This window comes from Larimichthys crocea, chromosome III, assembly GCF_000972845.2.
Source record: "Larimichthys crocea isolate SSNF chromosome III, L_crocea_2.0, whole genome shotgun sequence".
Taxonomy (NCBI): Eukaryota; Metazoa; Chordata; class Actinopteri; family Sciaenidae; genus Larimichthys; species Larimichthys crocea.
Genome location: NC_040013.1, coordinates 50,477,753 through 50,490,570, shown reverse-complemented (window position 1 = coordinate 50,490,570; position 12,818 = coordinate 50,477,753). Strand labels below are relative to the sequence as shown.

Genomic DNA, 12,818 nt, shown 5'->3' with positions numbered 1-12,818 from the left:
CAAGCAGATGTAGAAAAACTAGTCCACCCATTTGTTACTTCTAGACTGGATTACTGCAACTCCTTGTTATCAGACTGCTCTAATATGTCTCTCGGGACTCTGCAGTTGATTCAGAATGCTGTTACATGTGTATTGACAGGAACAAAGATCATATTTCTGGGAGCCAGAGCTTTCAGCTATCAAGCTCCTCTTCTGTGGAACAAGCTCCCAATTTGGGTTCAAGAGGCAGATGCCATCAACACTTTGAAGAGTAGGCTTAAGAAGTTGATAGAGCTCAAGTTAGAGCTGGCTCATAACTAACTATCCCATAGTTATGTTTGTATGGTCCTACACTGTTGGGGAACTCTTACTAATTTCAGATGGCTACCCACCAATGAGCCTGGGTTTACTCAAGGTTTCTGCCTGTTAAAAGGAAGTTTTTCCTCACCACTGTCACCAATTGCTTGCTCATGGTGGGATTTGTTGGGTCTCTGTAGATAATATTATAAAGAGTATGGTCTAGACTAAACATGAGCAAAGGTGTTTGGGGTAAACATATCAACTGACCTGTGGAAAGACAACCTGAGACACACCTGTTGAAGGAAGAGTATGTAGAATTTAGTGACATCTAGAAATGTAGTTTCTGATTGCAACCCCTTTGTCTCAAACTCTTCTTTCTAGTGTGAAAGAGAAACTAGAGTGGTTATGAAACATGCAAAAAGCTGTATGTGGTTCATTTGTTTCAGGTTTGACTATACAGTATGCTGTGATGCTTTGTTGTGCACAGATGTTGACATGTCTGAGAAGTGTAATTTTTTTGTTTTGAACTTAAAAATGTGTTTTATTAGCTCAGTACTGCAGAAAGAGACACCTACACTTGAGAATATTGTTACACTTTGGAGGCATTATTTACAGCTTCATTCCAACTGCTACAGTCCTTCAACTTCACATATCAGGTTTACCAGAGGTAAACAGAAAGGCGTGCCATCCTTTCTGACTTGATATGAATCATGCACAGGCACACTGTGGTGTATTTTCGTCATACGGTACAAAATATTCTTCAAACAACTCAACTGGCTGAATCAACTCTTTTGGACAACTCAGATTTGATGTCATGTTTGTTCTATTGGCGAAACACGAGTGACGCATTGCATTTTCTTAACTGAAACAAGGTCATTTGTTAAATAAATAAGCAATTAGTATTGACACAGTGCTTCTTTGTGCGTACCCTACGCAGAGGGAATAACCCACACAAGACATTATATTAGAAACATTAGAGGTAGCATATCGCCATGTTTCATATTATACATGTAGTCATTTAGACAATGTTGGACTTTGGTTGGTGGAGTTGCCAAAGAGCTTGGCATTCACAAGCTATGTTGTTCAGAACTCAGAATGCTAATAGTAATTCTGCTGCAGAAAGCACAGTTTGAATTTGTGGATTTGTTCATTTACAGCTATAAAAAAAGTCTGCATTGAACAACAACGACAAATCAATGCAGTCATTAACAATGCCATCTGTTTGTCTGTTATTGTTTTCTTTATATGATTTTTTAATGTTTTAGTCATTTTGTTAACCGTGGATGTGACCTCTGTCATAAACATTCTCATCATAGTTGTAATGGTTGTAATCTTAGAAATACATTTGAGCTCTGTTTAAATATGTAATGTCCTGAGCATGCACTCGGGGCTCCGTGTATGTCAGACGTCCTTGAACAAGCACACAGTCAATTTTCTTTTGTCCCTGCTATATTGATACACAACAAGTATGCAATTTGACAACAAATGTTGACTGTGATTGATCGAGCAAAATTATGACTTCACTGACTTCTGCAAGGAAATCAATACTGCATGCTTTGGAAAATAGAAGACATGGATGTAAAGTAAAATAAAGGCAATCAGTAGATAATTGCATTTTCTTGGGAAGGTCATTTCAATATTCATGAGCTGATTATGATCATCAAATAATATTTATATTGTGCCTTTCTTGTCTTGCGACCACTCAAAGCACTTTATGCTACACACACTTCACATTGACTCATTCATATAGGCTGCCATGCAAGGTGTTGACTGTTCATCAGGTAGTACTTACTCATTGACAAGAAGCCATGCTTAGGATCACTGAAGTTTGACCATCTACAACTGAACAACCTCCATCCACTGATGAAGACTCCAGACACTCCTGGCCTTCCATCCATCTATCCATCCATGCATAGCCTCTACTGGAAGAGTATAAATGTGTCTACTGGCAAAAACTGTCACAGCAACGTCTTATTAGCAAAAAAAAAAGCTGTGGTTGCGAGAGTTTTACCATAATAAATACGGTATAACTTTTTCTGCTTTAATAAAATATGTAAAATATTAAATGTTAGTGCTTTACTGTCTCTAATATAAAATGTGAATGAAGATTTGTTTTACCATTTCACCACCTTTACTAATATTACAGTAATATGATATTAATACAGTATTTTACTGTACAATTCTCTAATATAAAATACTACTTTATTCTGTATACATTTACCATTTACTTAAAATGCCATATGAATAAATATAAATGGTCAGTCATGTTTCATAACATATTTTACGGTCTACTGTAATGGTCTGGCATTTTTCACCGTAAAATCTATAGACATTTTTTACAGTGTAATGTTAACCACTGATACACATACATTCAGGAGTGACTCGGTGTTGTGGAGGGTGTGTGAGCGCCACAGCTTTACAGTAAGTTACAGACTTCTGCAGTCTTCTGGGTTAAGCTTTTGATGGTCAGTCAATACCTTCAAACAGCAGCCTGGCTGCTTTCTGAACCACTTTATCTTGTCGTCAGAGGATAAAAGCGTAGTAATTGTAACTGGTAAAATAGTACAATTACTTTTCAATGACTAACATGCAGCAATAGAGCAACTGATTGCAGCTTTCAAGTAACATGCCCAACATTACGAAGATGATAACATGCGGTACCAGTCAAAGGTTTGGACACACCTCATTCAGTGGTTCCAGGTGATTACTCTGAATCTGACTGAGCGAATGCAAAGACTGTGTAGGGCTATCATCAAAGCAAAAGAATCTAAAATATGAAACATATTTGACTTTGTTAACACTTTTGTTGTTGACCATATATTTCAATACATGTTCCATGTTATATGGTTCCAAGGCCTTTAATATTAATCTATAATGTAGAAAGTAATAAGAAATAAAAACAAAACATTGAATGAGAAGGCAGGTCCAAGCTTTTGACTGTTACTGTACGCAAGTCAACACTAAAAAATCATGTCAAGGTCAAATATTTCACCTATGATGGGATCAGTGATGAAACTAACCAACTAAATTCAATGAATCATTTAAGGCTGGCAAACTGTAAACATGAATCTTAGGTTGTATTTTGTTTCATTATTTTGGTGTTAATAACATTTTACTCACCAGTGGAACTGTTGAGATCTGAGAACATGGCATGGAACAATGCTCAAGTCTGATAAATTGTGCAAACTGATGCATGAAGATATATTGCAGACTATGTTAACTGACTTCTAATGGTTTATTTGGCTAATTATACAGATGATACAGAGATTACTCACAATTATAAATATTACAGCCCTGACTGTGATCAAAGCAGTGGTCCCACTGTGAGTTTGAGATCCAGCTCGACTCTTATCACTGTGTTTGAAACATCTATGTGTTTTATCAAAGAGAAAGAGGATGTTGGACTTCAGGTACAGATAACACAATCGCAGTGGTTGGCATTTGTGAAGGGCAGCGTGTGATGCTTTGTGCCAAGGTGAGACCAGAAACACCAACACATCAGGCAAATAAACACCCTTCACACTGATAATAACATGTCTGTTCTGCTCCCAGCAGATAGTGAGGCACAGGTCTTGCACTCTTATATAATCATCTATAAAATCCATCCTCCGGGTCCCCCCCGCCCTCACCCAAACCATCACTGATGTTGTTGTGCCCAGGGGGAGCTGCAGCCTTGACTGGCTCTGATCTGATTAGAGGCTTGTTAGGAGGGGCGGGGGCTGACCTGTCAAAAGCCAGTCTATCAGCCTTGAGGAGATAAAGTGATGCCTCCTGGACCTCCGGCACTCCACACTCATGATGCAATCAGCCACCCCTTGACAACCATCACTCACTGACAAGATAACCTGTTTGTGTGTGTGTAAGAGAGAGAGAGGGGGGGTATTATTATTATTATTATTATTATTATTATTATTATTATTATTATTATTATATTATTATATTAAAGCATCTATGCCCCCTGCCCTTTCTAGAGTTCATTGCTCCAGGCTGTCTATAATTGTGCAGTTTCTATCTATGTAGACATCTGTGTGTTATAATCTCTTTGTAACATATATACCAGCACTCTATTTGGTCATGTAGAGAAACCTTTATATAATTTTTAGACCATTTTATTGATAAATTTGTATTATTTATATAATAATTCAAGAATTTTATACTTGTTTTGGATACTTGCTACACAACTACAGTCTGTCTGGACAAAAGAATAACTACATTTCATTTAAACCCTGTGACTGACTGTAGTCTGATCTATAAAGGACAGTTTATCTGCAATAACTGTGTGCAACAGTAAATATTAAATAACATGACAAAGAGTAGTCTTGCATAGTAAAACCACGTTGCAGAATATAGGCAGAACAGGAGGTTAAGCAATAATTTGATGTGCGGCCACTGAATCTAAAGCTACAACCAACTGCCAGTTAGCTTAGCTTAGCATAAAGACTGCAAGCAGGGGGAAACCTGGATACGCGGGCTCTGTCTGATGAGAAGACAATCAACTGTCCATCATCTCTAAAGCTCATTAATTAAGGTTATGTTCGATCTTGTTTAATTCATACAAAAACAGTGTTTTAAAGGTTATGTGTATTTCTTGAGCGGGCACACTGACTTCCCGGATACTGCACTCACATATCTTTGATGCTGATTTTCTCTTTGAACTTTTGGTGACAAAGCAAATAAGCGGATTTGCCCAAATGTCAAGCCATTTTTAATAGAGGGACCCAGCAGCTCATTTTTTAGCCATGCAGTGTCAGCTTAATCTCACCACGCTTTCATCCAGGATGCTGCGTGCAGTCACCGTGCTCAGCTATTGTTGGTCAAGAAATTGCTCCAGTAGCTCAACATCATGCGTGTAAGCAGCAAGCAATCACTCCTCACAGGTAATGAAGACATATCTGTGTTTGTGTAATCAGTTTCACAGCTATCATCAGAGTCGGTTGAAATAAATGATCTAACCTGCAGGCAAAGACAGTGATATTAAGTGAACATCTATTACATGTCAGTGACTGTAAAGGAAGCTTTCATAAATCCTAGCCTTGATCTTGGAGTATGAGTGAAAACAATCTGATGACCCTGCCTCAATACTTTTTATTATCTGCCTTTAGTTTTTTGATTAATGATTTATCTGTGGTCTGTTTATGTGTGATATTATCTTCCACCTGTAGAGCTGCCATTTGTAAGATACAGCCTACTGTAATATTGCAAAGATAATTTATCACCCTGCATTTATTACTCATATATGTTATTTAGTTCATGGAGGATTGTGGTGTTCATATTTTCATGTCTGTTTAGAATTTCTGATCTGGCTGTTACAGCCACATTCAACTTAATACAGGGGTGTCCAAACTTCTTTTAAAGAGGGCCAGATTTGACATTGTGAAGATGCCTGGGTGCCAATACTAACATTTAAAAAATGAAAAAAATGAACAAGAAAAGTTGCATACAATTGAACTGTTCTATAGCAATTTTATTTTCATTGTCACAATTATCTTTTTTTTAATGGCACTGTCACCAAATCTAAACCAGTCAGGCGTGAACGAATCTAAAAAACACCTTTCTTTGACATCTGGAGTCAGATAACAGAATAAACGTTAAACTTGCATGAAGCTGACAGATCTTAAGATCATGTTCATTCTAAACATGACTTACTATGACAGTGGTTCTTAACCTTGTTGGAGGTACCGAACCCCACCAGTTTCATATGCTCATTCACCGAACCCTTCTTTAGTAAAAAATAAAATATGATTTTTTTTACTGGTGCACAAAATGAACCGTGCATTAACATCACCTTGTTCAAATAACAAAACCAACACAGTGCATGAACTCACAACAACTTACCTCAGTGTGACTTCTGCTGTTGCCTTTGAGAGACCAGTTCAGATATGCGTGGCTTCACCTTGGCAAGTGCCAGTCTCATGTCATTTTCACAGCAAAGTCTGTTCCTTTTCTTAGTTTTTATGTCCAGCATCCTCGAAAACGATTGGTCACAAAGATATGTTGTAACAAATGGTATAAAAAATTCCAGGGCGGAGGCTCCACCGAACCCCTGAGACCGACTCACCGAACCCCTAGGGTTCGATCGAACCCAGGTTAAGAACCACTGTACTATGAGTAATGCAAAGTCTGTTAACATTTAAGTCTAAAACGTATCACTCTTGCTTTTGTCTTTCACAAAATCATTCAGAAATTATTTTTTTAATAAAATTATTTTGTGTCACATCTACAGGTACATACAGGTACACCAGCAGTTATGGCCTTAGAGGTTCACGTTTAGCTTCGTTATGTCAACCAAAAAAGCCAAATCCAAACTTTGGACATGCCTGACTTAATAGAACTAACTGGATATTTTCAGCTCCTAAAGCATCTGCACCGTACAATATTTGTTTCCTAACTAGGATTTTCCTAAATACATTGTATAGACTCATCACATATAAGGCTATAGAGTGGTGTAGAGAGGCGCCTATATCTTCTTATTTTGCTGTGTTCGGGACATCTCTTTGTGTCAATATTTGGGCAGTGGGTGTGTAATTCCCAGCCAATAACATTGTGCAGGGTGTGTGGGCAGTACTACAGTGGCTCTGAAGTGCAGAACACAACAGCACACTATACAAAATGACTACAAAGACCGCATTCGCCATAGCTTAGTCAATAATTCCTTACCACAGTTTGGGCTATATTGTTCTTATTCCTCATGTCTCTATTCAAACTAGCTAGAACTTAGAAACTCAAACTAGAACTGCTGAACTTTGCCTAGTTATCAGTCAGTATCCCTGAATAGATCATTACATCAGTTTCTGTGGTCTTCTTAGAAAAGCCAAAAAATGGACAGAAAAATGGAGGACAGCCTGTGTACTTGCATAACGTTCACATTTATTTGGTTTCAAGTCCTAACACATTCTAAACATGCTTTTAACACGTAATGGATCACATTCTTCACAGGTAGTTAAAGTAACAAGAGCAGACAAGAGATTGTGGAAGAGAAAAACATATAGGCGTTTCAATTGTCTGTTCACAGGTGATGACAGTGTGTAAATCTATTTCTTCCCTGAGATATGTCAAGATTTTTAGACTCTTACTTCCCCAAAACTCTTCACATCTTGTGTTCCTGTACAACAGGGTTCTAACAGCGGTAAGGGAGTCTGCTTCAGCAGAAAGGACAACTGAGGCATGGTTTGGTAAGGTGAGATCTGGAGGTTTAAGTCCAAATGTTAGTTGCTGCAACTTATTTAAAGCTCTTACTGTGAACCTATGCTCCAGATCTCAACTTTCCAGAGTTATAACAGCGTTGAGGTTGGACTCATATGTTGGTTTGCCTGTACTGACCTTTTATCAGAGATAGGTAAGTGGCTCCTTCATGAGATCGATAGTGGTTCAATAGTACTAGTTAGCCTTTACTTGCTTTAAAGGATTTTTTTTTACAACCTTTTGTGTAATACATAGTGTTAGTTCTGTGACTGGACTAAATATACAAATCAGATCCATGATTAAGTTTAAAGGCAGACCTGTTTTTTCTTTTCTCCTATTGTAGGGTAAGTAAGGCCATGCAGCTTCTATTTAACAGTCATATTAGTCCAACCCCAGTGACAACACTGCAGTAGTCTGTCTGTGGTCGAGTGAGCTAAAGCATGTACACAGGAAAAGATGAGACCACAATTACATTTTCTGATTGATAACCGGTCATAGACTGCATTGATAGAGACAGATATGATCGCAGTCCCATTGTTACCACTCCTTGATACCTTGAACTGCCTTACTGGTGAACAACAATCATGGAGCACAATGGGGAAAAACACACACACGCACGCACACACACACACACACACACACTGGCATATCATGACGTGGTGAGTATAGTGTACACAGCAAAGAGCCATTCACAAGATAACAAGACGTATTCCGTAAAGGTCAACACAGGAAAATAAAGCACTGGTTAACTGCAGCAAGAACGCATCACGTGAATGCTTAATCAGTATGCTGACATTGTCATTGACATTCTTTCATCTTTGGTATTGGATTCACGATAACAGGGCAGAAGTGAAATGGAAGATGACGCTAATTTAACATGGAAGGAAAAAAAGAGAAACTTAATGGAGGAAGAGGATCCCTGAAACGAGAGATTAAAGAGAGTAAGAGAGTGTTTGGTGTGTAATACTTTACAGTCGGAGGTCAGAGAAAATAAAAGCTGCTGACAGCAGGCGAGTCTGAGGTAGAGACGATTATGAGGCAACAAGTTAATGTATAAAAGAAAAAAAAAAAAAGAAGAAGAAGAAAAGTTGTTATAAATCTGAGGTCACTGAGTGAAACAAGAGACACATAAGAACAGAACATTGGTGCAATGAAACCAATAAATAAGACAAAAATCACCTATTTGAAATTAAGCAACATGATGACAAATAAAGAGGTAGTTTCAGTACAGAAATTGCAAATGACATATCCCTTGTCTGCAAAAAAAAAAAAAAAAAAAAAAATACAAATATAGAAAATAAAAAGAATACTTGTATCCAAATATGACGGTTAGGAAGTCAAAGCAAAGGTAGCCAAGGTGAGGTTTTATTTTATGTTGACGAGCAGAATTTGCTGCTACATTAAAAGAAAAATCCCTCTTCAGATCTTCTCCACTGTCAGATCTTAGAGGTCTGATGTTCAGAGCATTCCTGGAGTGACTTTGTTGTTGGCCACCCGGAGCCTTACTCTTCTACTTCTTCTACGGTTAGAAGTATTCTACATTTCCCCAGACTGACATTACAGATGGGCAGGATTGTTAAACATCAGTGCAATATGGCAGCTCTAAAGAAAAGCCCCTTACATTCTGACACTAACATTTAACTCTCAGCAGTGGTTATGGATTTTTTTGGGGGGTGGGTTATTCTTTTATAGACACATCACATCACTCAGACTTCTGTTTCATAAAAGTACATATCCCTGAGATTATGTGGTTTAAAGGGTCAGTTCACTAAAATTACACTGACAGAGGTAAGTGAGAAAATGTTGTCATTTAGGTGAAATGACCCTTTAGCCTCAGAAGCCTGTGTCATGTGACTGATGCACATTTATGAAATGGAGAGAGACAAATATTCTCCACACACCCATCTTTAGCTGCTCTGACAGTTTAAAACATCACTGTCACATTTGCATTGTAAAATGATTCAAATAATACATAAAAGGCTTCAAGATGTCAGTATTGTCCATATAAAACGTGGCTGACATAGCCTGAGTAATACTTCTGTTTTCATAACCACTGTTGACAAGGGAATGAGTTAAAAATAATGTCCCAGAAAAAAAAGAATTCAAATGATATAAAATGATAGGGGTTGTCTTCACTCTTTAAAAAAAAAAAAAACAGAGACAATGAATACGTGAAAAACAACAAAAACCCAAAACATTCACAATAACTACAAAGGTACATGAAAATGTATAAAAATCAAAAGATGAAAAGAGGCTAACTGGAACATTTGAAAGAGGAACACTGCATTGGTCTGGTGGTGTTAAGGCTGCACACACAGAGGTGGATGGCATTCTGATGATGCCTCTTGCTCCATCCATCACCAATGCCAAGAGAAAAGAATCCTTCATGCATGCCTCCCCTTCAAACTACAACCACATTCACTGAATGAAGGGGGGTTGGAGGATGGAGGGAGGGGACCTTGAGTGAAATAAAGTGGAAAAGAAAAACACTTTTCTACAGAGGACCTACAATGTCCTGGAACCTACGTCTACTAATAATACAAGTACATCAGCGTGGTCACTGAGGAACTCCTGAATGCAATACATAACACTCACTTTACCCTGTTTAGATCCAGGCCAGCAGGGACCTGAGAGAGAGGAACACACTGGGTGGGCAGTGGCCGAGGTCGAGGGTCAAGGTCTCTGAACCTCACCGTCGTGTGCAAAAAAGAGAGTCGTTGCGAGGACTGCATTTTGTCTGCATTTCAAATTGTTCGTACATCATGAAACGGCTAAAAACTTGAGGAATCTAAGAAGACACTTCAAGCGGTTTGAAATGATCATCTCATACTTCAAAAATAAAGACCATTTCCTATGGCTTTTTTTAAACAATGTGCATATCTGTCAAAGAGTGTATGCAAGCCGGAGGTAAGTCACCTAAATTCTCTAAACCTGGCCTAAACTCATTGAGACATGGACCGGATCAATCACACTGAATCCACCGCTTTGCCGGGTTTAAGTGACAATCTGCAAAATGTGCATAAGCCAGTTCATCTAAGAAATGTCAGGCCAACCTTACCCAGTAAAACTCTGAGGACCATACCTCAACCAAGTATTAGGTCCACACTTTCTAGTGACCCTCGGAGGTGGCTCAGGTCCGGCTTAAACTGCTACTGATCCTGGGTCTGTGCAAAATTCTGATTGGACCTGACAGGACCTGAAAACAGTCTAAGTTTCTCTAAAACTGAACTGGCCAATGGAATTTTTGAACGGATCGGAATGGTTCAAAACTGGATATGCTAACAGAAGTTCGCGCCCTACACCGGATCACTGATCGGTTCTGTATAAAGCACAATTTCACAGACTGTCCCTTTAACCAAACACCGCCTGTACCATGGACCCTTACATTTAGGTGATAGTGTGTTGAGCGCAAGCTACAATGCATCAAATTCCTGGCACTAAAGGCAGCAGAGCCCAAAAGAAAAAAAGCGAGTCATCTGACAAGAAGCAGAGGGGAAAAAACAAAAACTGGGGATCACGTCTCCTCTGTGCATACATGTGCGCACAAGACTGTACACACGTTTAGCAGCATTTAGAATGAAATCCGGCAACATTACTCGTCTGTCCAGCAGAGGGTTCTCCCCTCTGACACAGACTGATTCATTTCTTATCCTGATCCTTCATTGATAAGAAATCTTTTTTTTCCTTTCTTCTTTTTTTTGTGGAGCTATCAGCTTCCTACCCATCAGTGGGTGTTTGAAAAAAGCATTGCATAACACTTTGGTCAAAAAAGAAAAACAATAAAACTAAAAACACCAAACCTAGCTATCCCCCCCTTCCCCTGCAATAAATCCTTACATCCCCAGTCTATGATTGTAAAAAATACCCGTATGCTCCTTTTTCAATGAAGATCCCAAAGATCCAACAACTGTCACCTTAACTCATGGAATGTTAAATTGACAAGACCGCCTCCCATACGCAGGATGTCTGAGAGTCCATGCAGTTAAGTAGCTCAGTTTTGCTAATTTTGCATTTTCAGCATAATAAAACACTGTTTTTCAATCTTTGATTTATGCAGCTCCTTTGAACATTCAGTCTCTGATTGAGGTGCCAAAGCATCCACAGGGATTTGGTTTTAGACTGGGCAACTCTTCATTTAACAGCAAGAAAAGGTACCTGAACATAGCAACAACATCTTCCTGAGGTAGTCTCAAAACACTCGTCATGTGTCTGTCCGCCCCCGTCTGAATAAAATAAACTCTTTTTAAGTCTAGCTCTAACAATAGCAACACTGACACATTGAGCAAACTGGATACACACTTGTAAACTCCAAAGACCAATGCATCTACGAGCATTTGTTTTGTACAGAAGCATGTGCACAGTGTAAATCAGCATACATTCAGCTCTGTCGTGTAATAAATATATAAAGAAAAAAGTTACAAAAAACAAACTAGCTGCTTGTCACATTCACAAGAGGGGAGACCAGTCCCTCGACTCATGGGGTCGGGAGTGGGGGTGGGGGTGGGTCTAGTTTCCGGAGGAGGTGGTCACGCAGGGCGACGGGCCAGTCCTGTAGCTGGTCAGGCTGGATTTGCAGGAGTGCAAGACTGCTTTGAACAAGAGGGGGAGCTGCTCCAGAGGGACATTCACCAGCTTCCCTGCAAACAAACACATGAATATTTTTAATAACATTCACTAACACAATGGCTATTTTCTATTATGCAAATTCCATCAATATTAATACTGTGAGTCATATCACATTTAGCACCCTGCTGCTTTCAGATTTTCATTCACTAATTAGTTTCAATTGTTTCTACTCAACAGTTAGACATTTTGAATTGAAGGCCAACCAGAGCGGAGGGGGAAGATGCCCTTTGAGCTGTTGGAAGGTTTTCAATATGAAATGTCAGTGCAGGGAGTGTCAACTTTCATAGACAGTAACTTAACATGAAACAAAAAAAGGGGCAAAGTGGAGGAATTGAAATGTATTAGTGAGTGGGAACTGTCCTTGAAAGAGGTAAACTCAGAGCGGCAAAGTGGTGAGTGTGACACGGCTTTAAAGTTGTACTAATGGAATCGGTGCTGCTGAAAATGTTACGCTGAATTTATCGAGATAACAGCGAAGCATTGTGAAGGTTTGCCGTTTGCATTTAAGGTGGGAGCAAGGAGGCTTTCTCCTAAAGTGTGTTAACAAAACAAAACAAACGATGAAATAAATTGCGCCTCTATGCAGGTACGGTGAATAAAAATCATTATATGAGAATTTAGAGAATTTGTGGCTGACTCAAATCATGGGCACATGGCACAGTAGGAAATTTTACAGGCAATTTTGTTCATCAGTCATTGGCTGGCTGATGGAACCATATCATCTGCATTAG

The 12,818-nt window shown here is 38.9% G+C and overlaps 1 protein-coding gene across 3 annotated transcripts in view; it reads right to left on the bottom strand.

Annotated features, from left to right (window-relative positions):
* Positions 1-7,126: 7,126 nt before the first annotated feature.
* The window catches only part of nr6a1a (nuclear receptor subfamily 6, group A, member 1a), a 75,445-nt gene continuing 69,753 nt past the window's right edge, over positions 7,127-12,818 (bottom strand). For all 3 annotated transcript variants that reach the window (XM_027277839.1, XM_027277840.1, XM_010747180.3), the window contains one exon: positions 7,127-12,098. In XM_027277839.1, coding sequence (XP_027133640.1) covers positions 11,968-12,098 — 131 coding nt within the window. In that variant the 3' untranslated portion in view covers positions 7,127-11,967. The remainder of the gene's footprint in view (positions 12,099-12,818) is intronic.